General features: G+C 37.2%; 1 protein-coding gene across 5 annotated transcripts in view; it reads right to left on the bottom strand.

The window, feature by feature from the left end:
• Window positions 1-23,462, bottom strand: part of LRRC9 (leucine rich repeat containing 9) — a 49,053-nt gene that overhangs the window by 19,857 nt on the left and 5,734 nt on the right. For 4 of the 5 annotated variants that reach the window (XR_011809421.1, XR_003497675.3, XM_027458929.3 and 1 more), the window contains exons 7-20: window positions 21,891-22,073; window positions 19,643-19,798; window positions 18,122-18,318; window positions 16,742-16,873; window positions 14,895-15,071; window positions 12,020-12,137; window positions 11,110-11,245; window positions 9,823-9,969; window positions 8,715-8,836; window positions 7,482-7,691; window positions 6,038-6,157; window positions 4,951-5,142; window positions 3,653-3,778; window positions 2,101-2,238 (exon numbers count right to left, since the gene is read on the bottom strand). Coding sequence is in view for 3 of the 5 variants with exons in the window: in XM_027458929.3 (XP_027314730.3) it covers window positions 2,101-2,238; window positions 3,653-3,778; window positions 4,951-5,142; window positions 6,038-6,157; window positions 7,482-7,691; window positions 8,715-8,836; window positions 9,823-9,969; window positions 11,110-11,245; window positions 12,020-12,137; window positions 14,895-15,071; window positions 16,742-16,873; window positions 18,122-18,318; window positions 19,643-19,798; window positions 21,891-22,073 (2,154 nt within the window). In the remaining 2 variants the exon portion in view is untranslated. The remainder of the gene's footprint in view (window positions 1-2,100; window positions 2,239-3,652; window positions 3,779-4,950; window positions 5,143-6,037; window positions 6,158-7,481; window positions 7,692-8,714; window positions 8,837-9,822; window positions 9,970-11,109; window positions 11,246-12,019; window positions 12,138-14,894; window positions 15,072-16,741; window positions 16,874-18,121; window positions 18,319-19,642; window positions 19,799-21,890; window positions 22,074-23,462) is intronic. The other variant, XM_072038159.1, reaches the window with a different exon arrangement.

Genomic DNA, 23,462 nt, shown 5'->3' with positions numbered 1-23,462 from the left:
GTAGTATTAGAAAAATTGTGTCATTGTATGTAGTAGAGATTTTAGGATTATATAATTTACTGGAAGAACTCATACTTCAACATGTTTAAATATTGTGCTTTTGTGACATCAGAAACAGAAAGATTAAAATTAGCAGAATAACTAAGCTAAGCATAGCTACTGAATTTTCTAATGAAAAATTCTTAGAGCCAACCTCTACTGATCAGGGAGATAATGCAAAGGAGCTGACTGCAATTTCCCAAATCAGTCTGGTTCTCTCATCATCCTTGCCACCAGTGTCCTTGCTCTTTAAAAACTTGCTCAATGTTTGTGAAGCTTTATTGTCACTTTCATTTGAAATACTTATAGAACATTTGGGATGCCTTGAATTCTTAAATGAAGCAAGTAGATTAGGGACTTTGTCTTGCCTTTAGAGATAGTTCTTTGGAAAAAAAAAAAAGACACAAAAACATCAGCACCACAGAACCGTGGAAGTGCATAAAGGACATATATAAAGGACATAGCATGTCCTTTATATACCCTTATTGTTGTAGGAAGGGCAACTTTCATACACCAAAAGCTGTTGAGCAAAATGAGTGACACAAAAACGTAACTAAATATGTGAAGGCTAGTTATGAGAGGCTTAAATATGAAGAAGTTTAAAAAAAAAACAGTTCATTATTACATACTTTTTCACTTACAGTTAAAAAAATCTTCATCCTTTAAAGTTTATAGACAAAAGCAAATGTTCATGAGCCCTACTGGATCAGGCTTTGGCCCTTTGTTTCCAGTAGAGCGGAAACAAATGAAAAATAAGAAAAATGACAGCCATGAGAATAAAACAGTTGTGACAAACAGATTGCTGATAATGAAAGCTAAGAACATCAATAAAAATTTAACAGCCAATATAATCAGAGACATCATAATCAGAACCTAATGAAATTCAAGCAATGCTACAGGCTTGATCCTATCTAAGGATTGTAAAATAGTCAATCAGAATACAGAAGAGAAGGATAGTTTCAGTGTATGTTTTTCTCTGCCTTTGGGGAGAATCAGAATGAGATGCTCATAACTTACATGGATAAGGAAATACTTTGTACTTCGTCAGCTACTAAAAAGAACCCAAACCTGGAACTACTCACGTTAATGTTTCTAAAAGACATTTTTCATTTGAGGACATTTATGAACCCTGAGCCACTCATCAATTCATTTAATTACAATCATAGCATAACTCAAGAAATTCTAAAGGTTTATGAATAAACTGAAGTTATACTAGTAGTAAGGATAAATAGGATGACCAGAATAACTCAGTTAGCTTGATGTAATCCTTAGGTACCATAGAAAGTCTTGTATGCCACAGAGTAAATAATCAAAAGCTAATGGCTTTATTACTGGATTACAGCACAGTTCACAGGAAACAAAAACTAATATTGAATTGTTTTTAACGATATTTTAAGTGCATTAAAAAGTTTAATAGCTACTTTCTGAGAATGTAATAAAAAGTAATGATATCCAAAAGCAAACTTATCTCTGTTTAATAGAGAAAAACTGGTTAGAGGATGGATCTTAGGAAGAAGTGGGATGATGTGGGTGAAGTAACAAAAAGATTCCTGGTCCTTTAGAACATCTAGTTCTAGTCCTTTAGAACATTGGAAAGAGACAAAATGAGTGGGTGAAATTTGATAGTAGCCAAATTTGTTTCAGAAAAAAAAGGTAGAAATAATAGAGAGATAGGAGAGACCTGGTAGATCGACTGTTACTTGAAATGGACTCAGTGATCCTTGTGGGTCCCTTCTAATTTGGATATTCTATGATTCTATGAAAATCAGTCTAGGGTATCTTTTTGGGTCTGCTTGGTCTTAAAGATCTATTAACACTCAAAAGAAAGCTGCATTGCAAAAACAGCAATTTAAATGCCCTCTTCAGGGTATTTGGAGCTTCCTGTGAGGCATCTGGAAATGGCTACCAGAGACAAGATAACTATTGGTTAGACTTGCAAGTTTTCAGTGATATATATATAAACAAACAGCATAAAACTTTTAAACTAACATGACAAAAGAAAGCTTTTATACAGATTAATCTAAACTTGGACATAAGTATATTAAACAGCCTCAGCCTTACCATTGAATACCAGTTGTTATGATACATCTGTGAATCCAGTTTGTTTTTGCTGATTTGAGACAGAATTGTAGCACAGGAAAATACACTGAGAATAGGGGGTCTCTCTTCGTCAGTCCTAGAATATTTCAGTAGTGATGCCTGGGGGAAAAAGAAAGAAAATACTGTATTAAGTAGATAATATAACAAGATTTACTATATTGGAGCACCTTTCCTATGAAGAAAGGCTGAGAGAACTGGGGATGTTCAGCATGTTGAAGAGAAGACTCCCGGGAAACCTCATTGTGACCTTTCAGTACTTAAGTGGGTCTTATAAAAAAGATGGAGAAGTTCTCTTTACTTAGATAGATAACAATAGGACAAGGGGGAATGGTCTTAAACTAAAAGAGGATAGATTTAGACTAGACTCTAGAAGGAAACTCTTCACTGTAAGGGTAGAGAGGCATTGAAACAGGTTGCTCCATCCCTGGTGGTGTTCAAGGCCATACTGGATGGAGTCTTGGCCAACCTGATCTAGAGGGTGGAATCCTTGCCTATGGCTGGAGGGTTGGAATTAGATGATCTTTAAGGTCCCTTTCAACTCAAGCCATTCTATGATTCCATGATACATAGTTCATATCTTAGCATATAGCAAAAAGCATAAAAGTTCTGCTGTTCTTGAAAGGGAAAGGTGATATCAGCAGATAAATAGATTATATAATAAATCATAGATTTATTACACTTAATAGTTTGAAAGATTCCTATAGAACCTTCACACATATATATATATATATATATATATTTAAAAGAGTTTTCAGTACATAAAACAGAGAAGATAGACTGTATTAAACATTCTGTTTTAACTCTAGTCAGTTTTCTGGGAAGACATTTGTCCTTTTCTTTGCAGGAAGTCACAACCTTGCTCAGCATTGACTCAGCAGACAGTTTCATTGGGACTGTGTTCTGATCATATAAATGTTGTGTCAGCATGATATTGAGTTCCAACCTAGACAGCTCATGAAGGGTGTTAGCTTAGGCTCAGCCTAAGATTCAGGAGAGTATATAGTCCAAAGCTCTAATAAAACAAGTTTGTGCTCAGGGGTTGCAAAGAATTGCTTCATAAATGCTTGTAAAATACTCTAAAAATTTACCCATTGAAAAGACCTTCAAGCAAGGGATTAGGCAAAAGATATTTAAAAACAAGCATACAGTACGATTGTTTTAGCCTGTTATTTTTCCCTCTATTGTTTCCATTTGGCAAACATAGTAACTGTCTTGCATTCTGAATTCAGCAGATCCTAAACACGGATTCCAACATCATGCCAGAATACAATTTTTGGTACCAAAGATCTTTGTAAGATATGTGTTTATTGAATAATTTCTGGCCTACTGCTAGAAGCAAAAGACAAAACAATTGCTTTCAGAAAAAAAAATCAGAGAGCCAAGTTGTCTTTAAAAAACAAACAAAAAAAAACCACAACAACACAGCATAGAATGACATCAAAAATGTATATATTCATAAAGCTTTCCTTTTCTGTAGTATCCATTGTAAGTTTCAAGAAAACAGATATCAAACCTGGGTTATATTTGATCCTGCAATGTAGCGTAATGCTTCTGCAGCTTCTTCATTAGTAATCATGACTCCATTTAGATTAGTGAGAGCTTTTAATTGACCAATGACACTCAGCCGCAAAGAGGCTGGCTTGAAGAGAGAAATAAACCGTCAATTATTTAAAAAAAAAAAAAAAAAAGAAAGAAAAAAGTGACAGTACATAACAGAGACTTCTATTTCCTTTCTGCTTAGCATACTGTCAGCTCATGGATGTCAAGAGTTAGAGCTTTGTAGTGATCTTCAGCAGAGCCACTGTGTCATCCCAGCTTATGTAGTTTGCCAAAAACACATAAGACAAGGTACCTTTGGGCCAATTTTGATTATTCTGATTTTATGTGACACTGATGGTAATAAATTGCTCTAAAGTCACATGGTCTAACTCAGAAGGTTACTAATCCTACAAAGCTCACTAATATATGAGCTGTATTAGTGTTTATTTTATAATCTGAGAGTTTCATTTATGATCTAGAAATATTGCAAAAGACAAAAGCTTCATAGGACATATGAAAGATGTTTAAAGGATTTAGAGGTGCCATTGAAACCTCAAGACATCACCACAAACTTACTGTATACATAGGGAATAGGTTAGCCTGCCCACTAGTTTAACATAAAATAAATGAAATACACATTTCTCACATGCTGAATAATAATGTTTTTATGGATGGCATAAAGATGTATTTTGACAGTGAAGTAACCCAAACGCAATCTTTTATGAGCTAGATGGTAGCATGCGTCCTCTGAAAGGTAATAAGGATTTTCTGCTTTGCTCTGAACTGATGTTTAAATGTACTGATTCAAAAGGAATAAAGAACAGAGAGAAACATTTGTTCCAGAAGCTGTTTGGGCAATATAAATGTACAAGAATCAGTAAAAGGACTGAGTATTGGCTCTCTCTCTGAAGCTCCAGCCAACACATCTGTGCTGCTGCTGAGAGATGCATGCAGTAAGAAAGAGACAAACTGTATGTAATCAGCCCCAATGCTAGGAAGGATCTCTGGTCCCATCCCTTATTCAGTGCAGCTGAGCCAGCAAAATTAAAGCCATGGCTTGATTTTTGATATCTGGCACCAATAAAATTCTTATTGGAAACTGAAAAGAAAGAAATTATGCCTCAGAGACATCTCTGAATAGAAGTGCCACAGAAGTGCTACAGAATGAAGTCCTCATGAGAACAAAGACTCCATAATATGATCATAAGGCTTTTTTCACAGTAAGGGCCTTAGAAGTATTAAGGTGCAGGACCAGATTTTAAGCCTACGTACCTTATACCATGGGTTGTGTGTGATGTCAAGACTTAGTAAATTGGGAGTGTGTTCATATAAAATTTTTATAACTTCCCAGGATTTTTTCAGCCGATTCCAGCTCAGGTTGAAGAACTGCAGTTTGGTTAAGCCTCTTATGCCCTCAAGAGTAATCACATGGTTATGGCTTGCATCAAAATACTCCAGGTTGGGCTGCAAAACAACAAAGGTTTGAAAATAGTTGCATGGCCAAAACTGTAGCAAGATAAACTTCAGCTGAAGTCATCAGACATGTTTAATCTTTCAACAGACTTCATCAAATCTAATGCTTTGACTCCCTCAACAGAGACACTTATGAGTGAGATCTTGCATGCTCCAGCCATGTCCCAGTAAAGACAACAGAGGAGCCATTACCTGGCAGAGCACTTTGGCTTACCATGTCTACTTCACTGCCTGCCAGGAAGTTGTTGAAAGGGGAAGACCATATCTAGAGCTCATATCAAAAGCCTCCTAAGTGGCCTAAAGACAAGCTAGGAGCTGGATCCCTGAATCCCCAGTGGTAATACAGAAAAGCCCAGAGGTCCTGGCTAGGACTTATCAGCCATGTACCATGTAGCATTCTCAGGCTGAAGATGAATTACTTCTTAACCGTCCTGCTCCAAGTCCATGTAGTTCAGCTTTTTATTCCTATTAATCACCTCTACTTTGATATGTTTTGCACTTATTTCATTCCACATATTTGGAAGGAAGGGGGAGAAAAGCAGTGAGACCCAAATCATCAAGTAGGCCAATGCTAAACCAGGTGGAGAATTCCGTTATCCCATTCACCCCAAATGTCACTATTTGTTAAAATGAAATGACAGCTACAAAGGACAGATGGGTGATAAAGTGATACCACTGTAATATTGTGATTCAAACTGGAGACAGGCATCAACAGGCACCAAAACTGCTGACAGCATTCACGATTCTAGTTCAGCCCTAGCCCTCTGTTTTGTTCCACAGTGCACCTCCAGGCCCAATTCTATCCTGTAAGCCCACTCCACGATGCAAGCATATTTATGTGAGTAAATGTTTCTTTTAAACAAGAAAAAAAAGCTTAATTTCTCACCAAGTCATAAACATCCATTAAGGAGGTAAATTCATTAAAGCTGATGATAAGCTTTCGAAGTGCTTTAAGATTAGAGATGTTCTGCAGCTGACTCAGGCTGTTCCCGTGCAAGTTCAAAACCTAGGTCAAAAGTACATCGGAAAGTGTGATTTTACTAGACATGCAGACAAATTCTGTAATACTTCACTGCTGCCTTAAAAATGAAAAAGCTTCAACCATTGGAGTGCAATATAAACACTATCCTACTGGCAAACCATAAAAAGACTACAAAAGGTGAATGCAAAAGGTGAATGTAACATAAAATAATGAAAACACAACTGAAGGCTATGATTACTCTTTTTTTGCTTATTTGAAGACTATTTATTACTTCCCAAAATAAAAATGGCCTGGGTAAGATGGAGAGTCAGACAGTCAATCCGTTCACAACAGAAGGAAACAATCAATCAGTTCTCTGTTTAATGGAGATGCTGAGAAGGAACTGGTAGCTTTTCAATTCTTAGAAAACAGGATAGGAAGAATGGGGCCAAGCAGACACAGGGAAGGGATCCTTAGAAAAAGGCTGAGTGAGGGAGAATTGCTAATGTTTCTCTGCAAACAGATCACTGTACAGATGGCATTTTGATAAAACAAGAACAGAATTGTTATGCTCCTTTTTCTTGTCTCCAAATAAATTTTAGAAAATAAAAAGTTTATTTGAAGATGTATAAAAATGGGATCAAAAACATAACCAGCAGGTATAAGAAACAGTATTGGCTCATAAACTGAAGTTAAAAATGTGACAGTTTAGAAACTATTTCATAATTTCAAGTATCAGATATTTAGCAGGGCTACTTCATCAGAAAAATGGTGCTACTGAAGAATCCACACAATAGTTATGCATATGAATGCAATGTCAGAATTATGCATACGAATTCCCATCTGAAAAAGTGTTTTTCTGTGCAGCTACCGTAACAACATACACTTCTTAAGCTTAAATCTGCAGCTTTTTTTTTTAAAAAAAAAACTAAAACAAAAACAAACAAACAAACGTGTTTTCTCCATGGGTTACATTCTTTTGATGTCAAATCTCACCCACCCCCCACTCCCAAAATCTTTTCAAGAACAATCTCTATAATGGCATACAGTCACATATTCCATAAAATATGATGGAAAGGATAATAGGTCATATCCTATTCTTAGATCCATTCTTCTTAACCTGTTTTTCATTGAAATTATTTGGCCCTCAAACAACAGGAAAAGCAATTGTTATTCTCATAACTGACAGGCAGAGGAACAGAAGTTCTACTGATGTCAAGGAAATGTAAGCAAGATCAGAAACAAACCCAAACAGAAAACTAAAACGAACCTACTGTCTTTGGTTTAGGTCATGGGCCAACCTGAAAAAAAAATGGTAACAACTGCATAATACATTTCTTGTACTGCAAATTTGACAGCAATACCTCACCTGTACCTGATTGTAGATATTGACCTTAGCAACTGAAAATAGTGCTTTTTCATCTAAGTAAGCAATCTTAGGCCTCACTTTTACTGTCGGTTCCATGTTCAAAACGTCATCATCACGTTGCAAATCATGAGACAGAATAAATATTTCTGTGCTTCTCTTTCCCTCTTCCACAATTACATTGCATGTGGAAAACAGAGACTTGTCTTTGACCTATATAAAATAAGAGACACCAAAATTTGTAAACCTTACATTTTCGGCTTAAATAATAAATCTAATACTCAGCATAAAAAGAGAAGTTTGATTAGGAAATTTATGGCAATTAAGTTAGGAAATCATCTTTCTGTAACACAGACCTGCTAAAAACTGGGTTTTAAATGCCTCCTAATCAAAGCACTGCACAGTTTTTCCTTTTATAGGTTACTGTATGCCACGCATAACTCTGGCTAAAGTTAAAAGTAAAACTGTACACTGGAATTCCTTAAGTCTAAGAATTACAATGGAGCAGTCTACAGCTGGACCATGGGCCAGGTAGACATCAGTGAATTCCACACTTTTCAACTTCCTTTCCCCGGGGTAACTTAGAGTCTGAAATGGCCCTTTTCACCTTTCACCTTGGCAGCAAGTTACGAAGCTAGATGAGTGGAAGAGGAGCATTATATGGCTTACAAAAAGGAATAGAAGCAATTCTTACAAAGAAAATTTGTTCAAGAAACCAGCTGAGATTAAAATATATTTATTTTTATTTTTATTTTTTTTTATTTTTTGCAAAGCTTCGTATCTCACAATTTAAATCAAACAACTAAAAATCATTTGCTCCCTAAAGACTCCATGAAAACAAGATCTTTTCAACAGTCAATACTATCAGTTTTACCTTACATGGTACCTCAAAGAAGGGAATTCTTACTGAGAGAGGACGTAGTTTTCATCTACGTTTCCTTTATCTGTTGAAACTTACGAGGATCTTTGCTTCCTTTGCTATACCTTTTACAGCTACAAAATAAAAGCTTCCCCTAACTTTCACTATGAGTAGAAAGTTTCTCACTGATTTCCACACAAGTTTTATCTGTATCTGATAGATTAGAAAGAAGAGAACCAACCTTAAACCAAAGCTCGACAGGTCCTGTGAGTAAAACAGGATTTCATTTTACCTACTTGCCCTTTTTTTTTTTTTTTTGAGCTGTGAAATCTAAGGCGTGCCCTCTACTATCACTAGTAGGAAAAAGAAGTTCATACCAGTGTAATATACTCAAACTCAGCAATGTATTCTGGCAGGACCAGCTCATGGTCAAATACAAACCACTCGCACTGCCAGCTGCTGCAGTCACAACTTTTCTGTTCCAAGGAAGCCCACAGTCCTGAAGTGGAGGAAACAGAACAAATACATTATTGCTTTTAAGCTAAGCTTGGTATTCATTTCAGAATGTTACTAAGTCAAAGATATCTCCTTCCATAAAGACCCTTCAGATTTATTCCTTTCTGCCATTAGACTTGCTTTGCCATACAGATTCACGCAGGCTAATAAAGGAGTTTAAACTGGTTATCTAAACCCCCATGTAGAATACATTACTGTCAGATTCCAGTACAAAGATCACAGCCTGTGAAAGACTAGCTTAGCTTCTGAGATCACCAACAGCTCTCCTGCATTGCTTTCATTGCTGCACTGTCCTAAACTACTCCAACATACTGTGGTATGATCACCCTCCGAATTTGCTTTCACTTCCTCCTAAGAAATCAAAACAATCCCAATTCCCTTATAAAGGAACAGACTTTGCTCTCGGTCAGCATCTGAAAGTTTGGAAGACATATCAGAAAGAACAGGTAATATTATTAGTCAATTCCCACTTGGTGTTCTCTTGCAAAAAATAGCATAAAGCAGAATTATCACTAAGAGTGCACACGATATGAAGATTTAATCTCGATACTTGTAACATTGCATTTACCAGCAGCAACCGTTTTTATTTTGCATAAAAATAAGGGCTGTTGATTTTAAGGCTGAAGCTTTCTTTTGTGGTATGTACAGGTGACCCTTTGCAACACTTACTCAATCCCCCTGCATGACGTGTTCATATGAACCTCCATGAATTAAGTTGCACTTAGCGTGGACTGACGGCTAAAAGCAGCATGGCACAGCTCACTTCCACTCTTTGAATAAATATTTGTTCGCATTTAGTTCACAGAAAGATCTTCTTATTTGCTATTGCCTTCAAAAACACGCATTTCAGCAGAGACTGAGTTCTCAGGAATGAAACCTCTTGACACAACCCAAAGTGAATGATGAGTTTGGAATACAAATGTTACTTTAACCTTAACTTTATGCTAACAAGTGCCTACAAATACATACCATTACTAGAAGTAGATGTATCACTTCCTAGGAATTTCCATGGCCTGAATACAGAATTAGCTTCTGGGTAGTTGCTTTGACAGATAGGACTTGCTGCACAAACTGGAGCACTGCAGCCAAGGAAAACTTTCGCAATTATTACTGTCCCTAAGTGTAGAGAGAAAAGACACTTAATGCTTCTAATTCTGGCTTGGGGATGAGGACAGAATAATAAAACAAAAATGGTGCTTAATGTTATTATAAGCAAGCTACATCTTGGTCTGGATGATGAATGGTCTAATATGTGTATAATACATATATATATATATATGTAAAATAAACACTGAATCTTTATTAATATTTATGTTTTTCATGAAAACAAATATTCTTTGGCCAAAAAAAAATAATGCAGTGATATCCAAAGTTTGTAACTAGCTAATATTTAAAGATGTGAAACCAGCTATCACTTGGATTTGTGACCTCCAACACATAATCTTTCTCCAACGAATGGTCTTTCTTCCATACTACAGCAAACCCATTTTTTCCAAGCTCTCTAGATCACCAAGGCCAAGCAAAAGGTAGTATATGCTGTGGATAGTTTCAAGCTATATATATGCTAAGAGATGTGTTAGAAGTCCACACTGACTGCCCTGCTGGCTAACACTAAAGGAACCCTAGATGCCTCTTCTTTAGTGGGGAGCAGGGCTGGAAGAAGGAGGGGAGGTGACCTAACTTAGGTTAAGCCACATTTCTACAAAATGTTTATATTTTATAAATAATTATCTTTGAGACTTCATAGCTTCTTTCTTTTTTTTTTTTTTTTCCCCCAAATTGCCTGAAACTTGATTATTCCTAAGCTACTAAAATGACAGCGTCACACAGCTTGATTGCCTAAGCCTTTTCTCTAGGAAACCAGGCTAAAAAGAGAAGGCTGGTATTTTTCCTTTCAGTGTCCAGTCCTAGACACAAATTAACCCAGGGTATTTGCACCTTTCTTCACTCTGCCTTTTTTAGAGATGTTGGATCTTGAAAAGATCAGACATATCTAATTATATCTCAGATGAGGACATTTCCCATAGAGGCTTCAAACTCCTGTTTGGGAATTACTCCTAGCAGCCCAAGCTCTTTCTGGAGCTTCCTAATACATAAAAATGCCACTGGAACAGTTTTCGGCAGTTTCAAAGCTCCTTTCAAGTTACTTATGCCTACTCATGGCCACTTACAGTATTTACAAAATGTCCTTTGGCCTGTAGCACAAAATACAGCATTTATCATCAATTTTACAATATTGTTCCAACTTTGAATTACCATGTCTGAATGACTCGTCAGGATCTCTCTTGTTTTTGCCTTCAGCCTTGGCTTGTTGTTTCAGAAACTTTATTCTGGGACATTCACATATGCTTAGACTGTTACAGAGAGGAACAGCTTCATTTTTCTCAGACTGCTGCAAAAATTAAAGCAATGCCCAAGTATCTTTCAATAAAAGCATCCCTTAAAAATGCAAAAAAAATTTAGGCATGTAAACATACACATGACTTACAATAAGGGATGGCAGGCAGGAAAACTGAAGAATAAAGAGTAAAAAGATGATCTGTGGTGTTACTTTAATAGTATGAGAGAAACAGATAAGATCAGATTGTTGGGGACAGGGCCCATTCTTCTGTATGCTTATATAGCATGCAATGTCACAAGAAGGGATCTTAAATCCATGATATGCTTTCGGATAGCACTAGTAGGAAGAATAAAATAGGAAAATAATATTGTGTCCAAACAAATAGTAATGACAATTACAATGTAAGTAACTGACAAAACCATTGAAACAACATGTTTCAGAGGCAGCAAACACCTGAAGCTGATACTGTGGAGACTTCCAAAGGAGTCCTGCATCAGTCCCAGCAAAATCTAGAGTGTGTGGGGATTGATGAGAAGTGGTGAGTAAAAACGGATGATTGGCAGCAAAAAGAGAAGGGGCAAGGAAGGGACAAGAAGATGACAAAGAAGTAGAAAGCACTAATCATGACATGATGGCATAAAGATGCGAAGAATGAAGCAGAAGTAAAATGGAGAAATATGATAAGAACAGAGGAAAAAAAACAGAGGACTCATGAATAGAAAAATCAATGAAAGAAGAGAGGAAGAAAGAGTAGCACTTTTCTGCCTGCTCTCTTTGCCATCCTTTACTAAGCAATAGCATTCTTCTGTCCACAATGCAGCATACCGTATATACTTCCAGATCCTGGAAACCATCCTCTAGTATGTGCAGCAGCTGCTTTTCCTTAACTGGCAATTTAGGATTAAATACATAAAAGAGATAGTCCATCTTCTCTTTGTGGTTTCTTAAGAAGAAAAGACAGAGGGAAAGACTTCAGGTTTTCATTACGCTGTTGCAAAAGCAGGCACAAGGCAAAAATAGCTATTCTAACCAGATATCGTTTACACATGCGCACAATATTTACTAAGAATAACAGACTATAATTAATGCTGATTCTGTAATATTCACATTTATAGTAATCACAAGATCACTTGCAAGAGAAATTTTTCTTTCCTGACTCTTCATAAATGGTAAAAGCAGTCTCCATCCCCTATATTATATTAAAAAATAAATAAATAACCTATTTAGCTTGTCATGGTTTTGGCTGGGATAGAGTTAATTGTCTCTGTAGAGGTTCATATGATGCTATGTTTCAGTTTTTTGATGAAAACACCATGGATAACACACAAATGTTTTATTTGTTGCAGAGCAGTGCTCACACAGAGCTCCTTGTCCAGCTCCTTTCTGCTCCTTGTGCTCTTTTTCCAACAAGGGAGCTGGGGTGCACCATGAGCTGGGAGGGGACGCAACCAGGAGCTGGCCTAGGCTGGCCAAAGGGATGCCCCCTGCCAAGTGGCACCATGCTCAGCAATAACTGGTGGAGGAAAGACGGAGGAAGTGCAGGATGTTTAGAGTGATGATGTTTGCCTTCTGGAGAACCTGTTACATGCAATGAGCCCTGCTTTCCTGGAAATGGCTGAACTCCTGCCTGCTGATGGGAAGTAACAAATTAATTCATTGCTCTGTTTGTATATATGGCTTTTGTTTTACACGATAAACTGTCCTTATCTCAAGCCAGGAGTTCTCACACTTTTATCTTTCCAATTTTCTCTCTATCATTCCACTTGGGGAAAGTGAGTGAGTGGCTGTGTGGTACTTAGTGGTCTGCCAGGGTTAAACCACAACACCTCTGGAAGAACAAGTCTTAAATTTGCTTAGATCCCTAGCAGGAAGACAGCAATAACTCAATATGAAGGAGAATAATGCAATTTATGTTGACAGCAGATCTGGAAAGCCATACAAACACTACATAGCTGTTGGTAACTGCTCTTTCCTTCCCAATTGTTTTTTTTTTTAATTTTTTTCCTCATGAGTGCCATTTCTGGTGACTTATGACACTACAGTTTGAGTGTCAGCAGGTTAGTTTGAGTATTTGATTAATTCTTGCAGGACTTCTCTGCCAAAATGAGCATCAGACCACGAGGTTTCAATTTAAGAACAGTGGCCTAATCCTTGTATAACTGCATTTTAGGGAAGATGTATAAATTGTTTGGGATCAACAAGAACAGGCTGTAATACACATGAACAGATCTAATCTGGCTAATCCATTCTAGGAGCTAACACATGAGAGAGTTCTTCACACATACAGGAGGATATCCTACCAACATTTTACAGAATGCATTGAGGAGCTACCTGAAAAGCTTTTTTCTCTCCAGGTAATATGAAAAGAACTCCCAAAACCATTGGCTGTGCCAATCTGACTGTCTCATGGCCAGAAAAAAAATCACAGGAAGGGGGTAATAGAATAATCTGATATTGATTAATAGCTTAAATAATTTAAGTCAGGGTTATTTCATGTTTCCAATTTTATGTGAAGGGCAGCAAGGGATGAACAAATCAATTTCTTGTTGTATTGGAATGAACCAGAAGCTTAATAGTGGTGTTTCAGCTATGGGGGTAAATAACTTTAAGCTACAGACTTAAAGGAAGAAAACAAGTAGTACAATAAGATCATCTCTGCCCTCCTCTGACTGTTTGTCATGGTTACACTTCTGTAAAAGGCAGCTTCTGTCTCCCAGGACCTGCAGAACTAGGAAGTATGTCCCAACTTTCTCACGCTCTTTTGAAGGCCATGAATTTTATATTTAACTTGTTTTATTTATTCACACATAGAAATCACACACACATCTATATATAACGTAAAATAGGCTTTCACAAACACATAACATAGTAAATGCACATAAAAAGATTAAAAGCACTCTATTAACTGTACTAAAAATCATAACTTACATAAATAAGACACGTCAAATCATCAAACTCCTCATTATTGCAAAGAAAGAAATGGATGCAAGCAGGAGCTCTGTCTCATAGTTACAAGTGGGCAACTGGGTGTCTTAAGACAGTGGAGATGCTGTGCTCCACTGGAGACACAGTTCTACAAGCAGCTTTGGGCAGATAATTAACCAGTGCTTACAATAAAAACCACAGCTGCATCATGTCTCAGTTTGATTCTTAGAAGGCAGTGAAATAAATTTTGAAATTTGTGTCGTCGTGCTCATTAATATTTATATAGAAAAACTGGGCTAATCTGCAAGGATATAAATCAACATCTCGATGTGTATATGCTGTCCTGTGATACAAACGAAATACAGATGCGTATACATCCAGGTGGGCTTTGTTTTGTTTGTTTCTGCATGGTTCATTTACTGCTGCTTTCAGGAATCTGGCCGTTCATAACAACACTTACTCTGTTTTCACTACCTTATTAGGAACAGATTAGGTAAGACCCAGATTCTAACGTAAGTCTAAACCAACTCTCCTATCTGGTATTTTCTATCAAGACACGGACCTGTGAAGACCAAGAGCCAGTCAGAGAAATACCAAACACAGGGACTGTGGCAAACTTTGTCTCACCTTTATGTGTGCAAAAGTGGCCCAAAATTCTTAATAATCCTAAATTATTTGATGCTTTGCAAAATCTTTCTGTTCCTTGAAATCATGAGGTTTACTTTGATCACTTGCCAATGCTACAGTAAATAGCACTTAGAACTTAGGCACTTACTCTGCTACACGCAAAACTTCTTTTTCCAGGAACATTTGAAACTTCTCTTCAAATTTCAGCCTCAGAATTTGATTGTGCACTCTAAAGACGCGGTTTATTTTCACTCCCATGATACCATACGCTCTGAAGTCCCAGGTACAAAATCGTGATTGAATTAGTTCACAGCAGGAACTAAACCTGTGTGCAGAAATGCACAGAGGAAGACAGTAAGTTAATAATATTTTGTTCTGGTTTTGCACTGAATTTTTCAGTGCAACCTACGCTATTTTATTCTTTTTCCTATCCAAAAGGAAGAACCACAAACAGTATCTCTAGCCCATTTCATTCCATTCCAACTTTATTCGCTCAAAGGGAGACACAGAAGTTTACCTAGCTTTATTTGAATGCCGTATTCAAAGTTAAGCATCAACCATCAATACATAATCATCTGTGACTCAGTGTTCCTTTCTTCTATTTGCACTGTTTTATTAAAACCTGTTTAAGTCCTACTGCACTACTCAAATGAGTAGTTTTACCATACTAAGTGCAATCATGCATCAAGTAAGCATGGTTTGCAAGAACCTACAACAGTTTCTAGAGTAAAACTTGAGGAGGAAGAGATGGCCCATTGGCTAGCTGGGAACCTGGAGACAAAAGCTCGGTGTTCTGTTCTGGCAGAAGTCAGGTCACTTAATAAATACGTACAGAAGTCAGGTCACTTAATAAATAATAAATAAATAATACCAATAAATAATAAATAAATAATACCAATAAATAGGTACAGAAGTCAGGTCACTTAATAAATTTTAAGTGACCTGACTTCTTAAGTGGCCATTTTCTCTGTGTCTCACCAGTAAGGTGATAAGCTCCTGTGCTTTCATCTGGTACTGTAAAATTCCTTAATAATTATATGATAGTCAGACACCTTAAGAAGAACTCCAACCCTGAAATGCAGGAGGTTCCAAAGTTTTTTAAATCAGTCGATTTCAATCAGTGGAAAGTTCTCTTTTAGAAAGAAGATATACAAACAGCGAGAGTTATTATCTTTATCAAAAAGATTCTGTACTAAGATTACTCATTCAAAAGCCTTGGGATTGGCTTTCACCCCTACAATAGTAATTTATTAATTTTAAAGCAAAAACATTTATTAGTTGTCTAAACAAGAAGATTTTTGGCTTTAGAAAGTAGCATAAAAAGTAAGTAGAATGCTATTTATAAACAACATCAAAGTACATACAGGACTACCTGCAGCTCTAGTAAACATCCCTGAACACAAAAGGAAAGCTTAGCTGAGGTGGACAAGCTTGGTGTACTCAAGCAGAAAACAGTCCTTGAAATACTGCCAACCTAAATTTGAATCTCCCCTCAACTGAGCATCAAGGTTATTCACACAGAGATTATGTAAGCAACTTCTAATGCTTCTTCACAAGTAAAGCTCTCTAGGAACTTGGAATAATCACTATCACTACAAAAATACTGGGCAGCTTGCTTATTCTTTTGTGTTGTGTCCACCCTTAAAAAAAAAATTAAAAACAAAATCAAGGCCTTCAGAAATTGGTTATACATACATACATATATATACACGTGTGTGTATATATATATATATATATATATATATATATACACACACACACAACACTGGCCACCACCACCAGACTTTGTGGACTCAAAGCCTAATACACCCCTGAGACAAGCAGAAGGATAAGTTTCCTTTCTCTTCAGCTACCTTCAAACGGCATCTAAGTTTGAAAATGGCACAGAAGTTTCAGAAAAGTCCAGATCCTTTCAATATGCTTACTTTGTTAAAAAATGATTAACTTGGAATCATAAGAAACCTGTTCTAGTTTGAAGTATCTTGAAAAGTTTACCAGGGATGATTTGATAAGCCTTCTTCAAAGCGAACGTTTCCCACTGTTTCCAATTCCATCAACAAAAATTGTACTACCAAATTAAAACTCTTCTTCTTCTTCTTAATTTCCATTTGATAATCTTTTTCAATTCTGCAAAAAGAAACTAGAATTTTGCTGGAATAATGTATCAAGGACATGCATAAAAAGAGAGAGGAGTTATTTTTTTTTTTCCTTTTCTATCTTCTCTTCCCCCCACCCCCAAACAACAATATTTAAAAAAAATAAAAGTGACAGATAACAGATTACAACTGTGGATAGCAAGGTCCTGTAGTGATCACAACAGGAAACTTTATCACTTTTACCCTCGACACTGTGCTGTAATCCTTAACTTATGAGAATCACCTCTTTGAGTGAGAGGTGTTCTCAGTTTGCTATTTGGTATTCGTGATCTCAGCAGAAATTGCAGTACTAATAAGACCATCCTGGGCTTGAGTTCAGTGTGAGGCACTGGACTGGAATCAGTGACAAGCAAAGGCAACAAGTTTCACAGTATGTTTAAGTTCTTCCACTTCTCCACCAGTTATTCTATCCTTTCCTCCTCTTTATAAGCAGGCTTTTAAAACGTGCTACTTCAGGATACTATTTCTGCTCAAATACAAAAACCAAATGGTTCAATTTTTTTGGAGCCTGAGGCATGACAGACTCTTTCTACTACATTTGCCAATAGGAACAGTCTTTCTTGGTCTTTTATATCAAACCAAAGCAAAAACTAGACTTTCTACCCTTCAGAAGAGAGCCAATTCTTCCTTCATGAAAATTCTGTAGAATGAGCTTCAGCCCCATGCTGGCATCCAACACCAGGTCTGGTATCACTGATACCCTTCACATGCCCTACTGTGAGGGACTGTGTGCACGCCTCGTGCTGGCAACTGACTTTAGAGTGTATCTGACTCATGAAGTACTTAGCCAGAAACAACAATGACAAGAAGCTGCAGCCATTAAAACCACATTGGAATTAAAAGGGGGAAAACAAAACAAACTGCAGCATTTTGCTAGATCTCTCGTTTAAATGCCCAGAAATCTTCTCCAAGCACCAGTCCAATCTAACTACTTATCCCAGATGTTCTTGTTCAAACATTTCCACATATACTAAAACCACTGACAGCATGAATGGCAACATCTACCTGCTAGAAACTGGCTTGAATCTAATAACTGAGACCACGTAAGAATTGCCACATTAACGATATTTGCAATACTCAGTTTGGACATCATCCAAAACAAGCAGGAAACAGGCACCATGTCCTGTTGTTAATTTCCTAACCATCAACCACAGTCATACCCAATTATTAATGTTTGAAAATATCAGACTTCTGTTCTTACACAATTCAGTAAACATACTCATCCAGTTTTCTGTTCCAGAATGTTATTCTTTCCTTCATGGCATTTATTTTTTGTATGAATGCCTTTTCAAGGCATGCCTTTTCTGTATCTTCAGTATCATGAACTGGATTTTCTGTTTCCAAATCCTTACTCCTTGGAGATTCGTTCCTTGATGTTTTATCCAACATTTCCAGCTTGGCCAGTTCACGTTCCAGCTGATAAAAATACCATACCATGATTCAGAGGCAAGAGACTAACTTAAAGTATGGCAGGAAAATTATTTTACATTTTCTCAATAGATAAGCCCTCTAAATGTCTACTATAAAGCATACCTGTAAACATTAAATCAGAAAATTATTTCTAAAAATTCAAAATCTTTTGTCAATAGAAAAAGCTGAATTACTCAACCAAAGGGACAGCTTTGCTCTGAGTAGCTGCATGTATTTTTCCGTTGTATCCTGGCTCAAATCCGAGTTCTATTCATATCAATTAGACCATTGTTTTTTCCAAGCAGGACCAATTCCTCAATGTGACTTCATCATGATTCAAGTATCAGCAAGTAAAAGAGAATTAGAGGGTACAGTTAAAATGGAACTGCTGCTTTTCTTCAAACACCTAAGGGCAGGGATCATTTCTCTCCCCATGTTTGATCATTATGCGACAGCAATTACTCACTGTTGAGTTGAAGCAAAACTCTTTGCATTATTTTCTAAAAGGTAAACCTTTAGAATCTGTTGACTGCTGATCAAAGCACTTTTAGGGGGTCCTATTTATGCAATCAGTAATATTTTGGTTAGTTATTTCTATACAGACATATGTGCAAAGTGCCCATGCAAAGTGCATTGAAGACCTACTAGGAATGTTTACAAACTGCTGTAGAGAGTGGTTGCACCAATGCAACTGGAATCTGATCCATTATGTTGATTATATCATTCTTGAAGAGGAATAGAGTACTCAGTTAGAAATCAGAAAAAAAAAAAGTACAAACAAAACAAAACAAAAACACACACAAAATCCAAGCTTAGGTGAGGAAAAAAAACAAACACTTCCCAACATGCAAAAGCATCCTATATCAGGATGAACACAGACCCTTCATAAATGTTCTTGGTATCAACCAGAACAGGCGATAATCACAATAATCTGGGAACTCAGCACAAAGGTCCTTTGCAAACACCTGTACTGGATGAATAAAAGCAGCAACTTGAAATTCAGTTGTCACTGAATCAAATCACTGGTCAAAGCACTCACTTAGGGCTTAAGACAGCAGACTAAAATTATTATGAACCTGCCAGAAATGAAGCTGGAAATATATCCGTTGCAGTAGTTTAAGTGTCCCATATGGTTGACTGTTGGCTACTCTGAAGAAGAGCTATTTTTCTGGCAGAAACTGAGTCCTACAAACTCCTGGATTACAAGGATTAGTAAGAGCTGATGTACTTTCATTAAATAATTTATTGAACATAAATGAGTATAAGCTTTTTTTTGGATGATGATTTAAATGATACATTTCTGCTGACATTTCAAGCTGTTTCAACTTACATGCTTTATGTTGCAGCTGAACAACTTCATCTTCTTTTCTGGCAAATTCTGCAGTCTGCATTTGCTTTCTTTTAGCTCCTCAAGCCTGTCACGGAGCTGTCTATGAACACTTTTTACACGCATATGATAGTACATTATTTTTTTCAAAACTGTGGTCTTAAAAAAAAAAAAAAAAAGGAAATCATTTGTTATTAATAAGTTGTAGCTATTCACAGAGCTTATTCCTGAAGAATATAGCAAAACACAACATTATACCTATGAATTACACAGAATTTCTAGGTTGGAAGAGACCTCAAGATCATCGAGTCCAACCTCTAACCTAACACTAACAGTCCCCACTAAACCATATCCCTAAGCTCTACATCTAAACGTCTTTTGAAGACTTCCAGGGATGGTGACTCCACCACCTCCCTGGGCAGCCCGTTCCAGTGCCTAACAACCCTTTCAGTAAAGAAATTCTTCCTAACATCTAACCTAAAACTCCCCTGGCGTAACTTTAGCCCATTCCCCCTCGTCCTGTCACCAGGCACATGGGAGAACAGGCCAACCCCCACCTCTCTACAGCCTCCTTTAATGTACTTATACAGAGCAATAAGGTCACCCCTGAGCCTCCTCTTCTCTAGGCTGAACAAGCCCAGCTCCTTCAGCCGCTCCTCATAGGACTTGCTCTCCAGGCCCCTCACCAGCTTCGTCGCCCTTCTTTGGACCCGCTCAAGCACCTCGATGTCCTTCTTGTAGCGAGGGGCCCAAAACTGAACACAGTACTCGAGGTGCGGCCTCACCAGAGCCGAGTACAGGGGGACGATCACCTCCCTAGCCCTGCTGGTCACAGTGTTTCTGATACAAGCCAGGATGCTGTTGGCCTTCTTGGCCACCTGAGCACACTGCTGGCTCATATTCAGCCGACTGTCCACCATCACTCCCAGGTCCTTCTCTGCCTGGCAGCTCTCCAACCATTCCTCTCCCAGCCTGTAGTTCTGCTTGGGGTTATTGCGCCCCAGGTGCAGGACCCGGCACTTGGCCTTGTTGAACTTCATACAGTTGACCTCAGCCCATCGGTGCAGTGCATCGGTGCAGTGAATTGTGCTTCACAAATTGCATTTGCATTTTAAAATATCATTTTAGTTTATTTGAATTTGACTGTATTTGAACATCAGCCATTGAGTGTTGTCTGATGAACATATTCTTGTAATTATTTTTCTTTTTTAAACAAACAGCCAATAATACTATTTGTATGAACATTCTAATTAATAATTTTATGCTGTAGCTACTGATCAAACTATGGACTCATTCCACATACCTCAGTTAGCTCTAGTCTACATTCAAAACTGTTCAATGACATCATTTAGATGTCATTGGACATCTAACGGAAAACGTGCTCAGTGTTCTGGATAAATCAACAAAAACATTTCTCATCTGAGACCAGTTGCTGTTCTGAACACTTTCTCTCATGTATTAGCTTTTTTTCCCCACCAGGAACATTTTCCAAAGCAAGAATTAACTGCCATGTGTTTCTGCAGATGAGAGTCTTAACAGCTACCCATAAGATTGATGCCACATATTCCACATTAAAATAATTTTATGACTTGCTTCATTAAACTGTGGAATTTATTCAGAAAGTTTTTCCTATACTCCATTAAGCATCAAGTTAAATTTCCTGTGATTTAAAGATACTCTGCTTGGATAGCAAGACATCTGAAAGTAAGTTCATTACATGGCAAACCAATGTGAAAATGAATCTGTGATGGTTTTTGTAAAATATTTGGAACGCTTGAAAACGTGACACACAAACCCATATTTTCAGTAAATTCTCCCATGTTCTTTAAACACTCTGGTTTTGATATTAGGTTACTGACATTTAAGATGACTAATATTTAAAACAAAAATGTATGTAACTTCACGTGCAATTTTTCTGTCATATTTTTTGTTTCAGTATTAAATAGCAACAGCCCGAAATGCAACAACTCTATGAAAAAGTACTGACACTAGGTAAAAAATTAATATTTTTAATGGCAGTAAATTGCATACATTCAGATTTCAGTGAGACAATGTATATTATTGCAATCCAATACTATACATAAAGAGAAGCGTACAGAAATTGTGAGACCATGATAAAACTCAAAATTTTGACAACCTAACAGGGTATTGAGCAGTAACATAAAACACTCATTGTAGTTGGCTGAAACTCAGCTTTCACATAGTAACGCTTATCATCAGTAACAAATTTATTCATAAAGTCTGAACTTACCTCTACCAGAATCTTGATATGCTTTTCAGAAACATCATATGTATCAAACCTTTGAAGTTGTGGTATATGATACAGCACATGGATAGCATAATTAGAAAGAAGACAAACAGGGTTGGGCCCATACTGAGGATCATTTAGGCCCAAATCTTTTAAATTAGGTAGTCTTGACAAACTAGTGAGTTCCTGCAAAACAAAATGCTATCACAACAATATGCCAATACACCTTATTTAAAAAGGGAGTATTTCAGCATATTTTAGCACAAAGATCAAACGGGATATTAATCGCTAAGGGGTTATATGGAACAAAAAACGTACAAACTGAGGGAGGAAGGAATATAGCACAGATGCAGTAGCTTTCATGAGCATGGGCTCGTGCAACTTTATAGACCTTTCAGGATCCATGTAGAGTATTGGGGATTCTTCCCCCCCCTCCTCCCCCCCATGGGGGTTGCATAAATTCTGGGAAAAAACAAACTACAACCAATCAGTGAAAGAAAGCGAAGCAAATGTGTGAAATAAAGGTCAGGCTCTCATGCTCTATGAAGAAATAAATCTAGAAAAAAAGTGAATTTGTCCTCAAAAGCCTTTATCTTTCTCAAGTTTAAAATAAAAACATGTGGCCATTGACAAAAAACTTTTGAAATCCTTATGATAAAGACAAGATTTAAAGGACTTTCATTAGAAGCGAGGAATTACATGCAGGGCTACATACCTAAAGTACAAAGTGATCAGCTAAATGTCATTATGGTTAATTTAACATTCTAAATTCCCAGGATGAATTCACTAATCATTCCTAAAATACCTCCTAATATCCTACAATCCCCAGCACTTGGCTAAACTTACAGTCTCAAAATTAATATGTCACTAGTGTCATTGTCTGTTTATGTGTAATGTTAAAAATATCCTCTTCCCCGTTCAATTTACCTCATATGCCCTGTCCCTACTGAGCCCTGTTCCTACTTCATGTTAGCTGTCCTTCTTCCCCATGTAACTCTCCTAGGCTCTGGCTAGCCTGTTTGTTCTCTTGGCTGCCATTCTGGTTCGCCATTCTGGTTCACCATTGCGTTTGCCCCATCTAAATCCTCTGAGTTTTTCTACCTCCTTTTTCATGTAACCTAGAATCATAGAATCATAGAATATCCTGAGTTGGAAGGGACCCTTAAGGATCATCAAGTCCAACTCTTGACACCGCACAGGTCTACCCAACCTCTTCTTTTCCTTTTTCTGCCTTTCCTCTTGACCCTGTGTTCTTTGTCCCAGGCTATTTCTTAACATTTTCAGCTCCAGTTTGTTCCTTCCTTAAGCTGGTGACCTTCTCTAAAAGAGTGCTTAGCAGATGAAGCAGAATGTATTTTGATCCAAACATCATTAGCAGAAGACAGGAATTAGACTAGAGGGGAAACTCTTGCTGAGCACTTGTATCCATTGCCTGAAGCCTGTTTGATTTGTAAACTAATTCATAGTCTGATTGCATTTAGGAGCTGAGTGAGGAATTGCTCTGTTTGCTAGGACAGTGAGCAGACAGGTTAAAAGAGGCTGGATTCTTTTAAGATAGTAGCTGCTAAACTCTGA

This window comes from Anas platyrhynchos, chromosome 5 (assembly GCF_047663525.1).
Source record: "Anas platyrhynchos isolate ZD024472 breed Pekin duck chromosome 5, IASCAAS_PekinDuck_T2T, whole genome shotgun sequence".
Lineage (NCBI taxonomy): Eukaryota > Metazoa > Chordata > Aves > Anseriformes > Anatidae > Anas > Anas platyrhynchos.
This window is presented reverse-complemented; position numbering and strand designations above follow the sequence as displayed.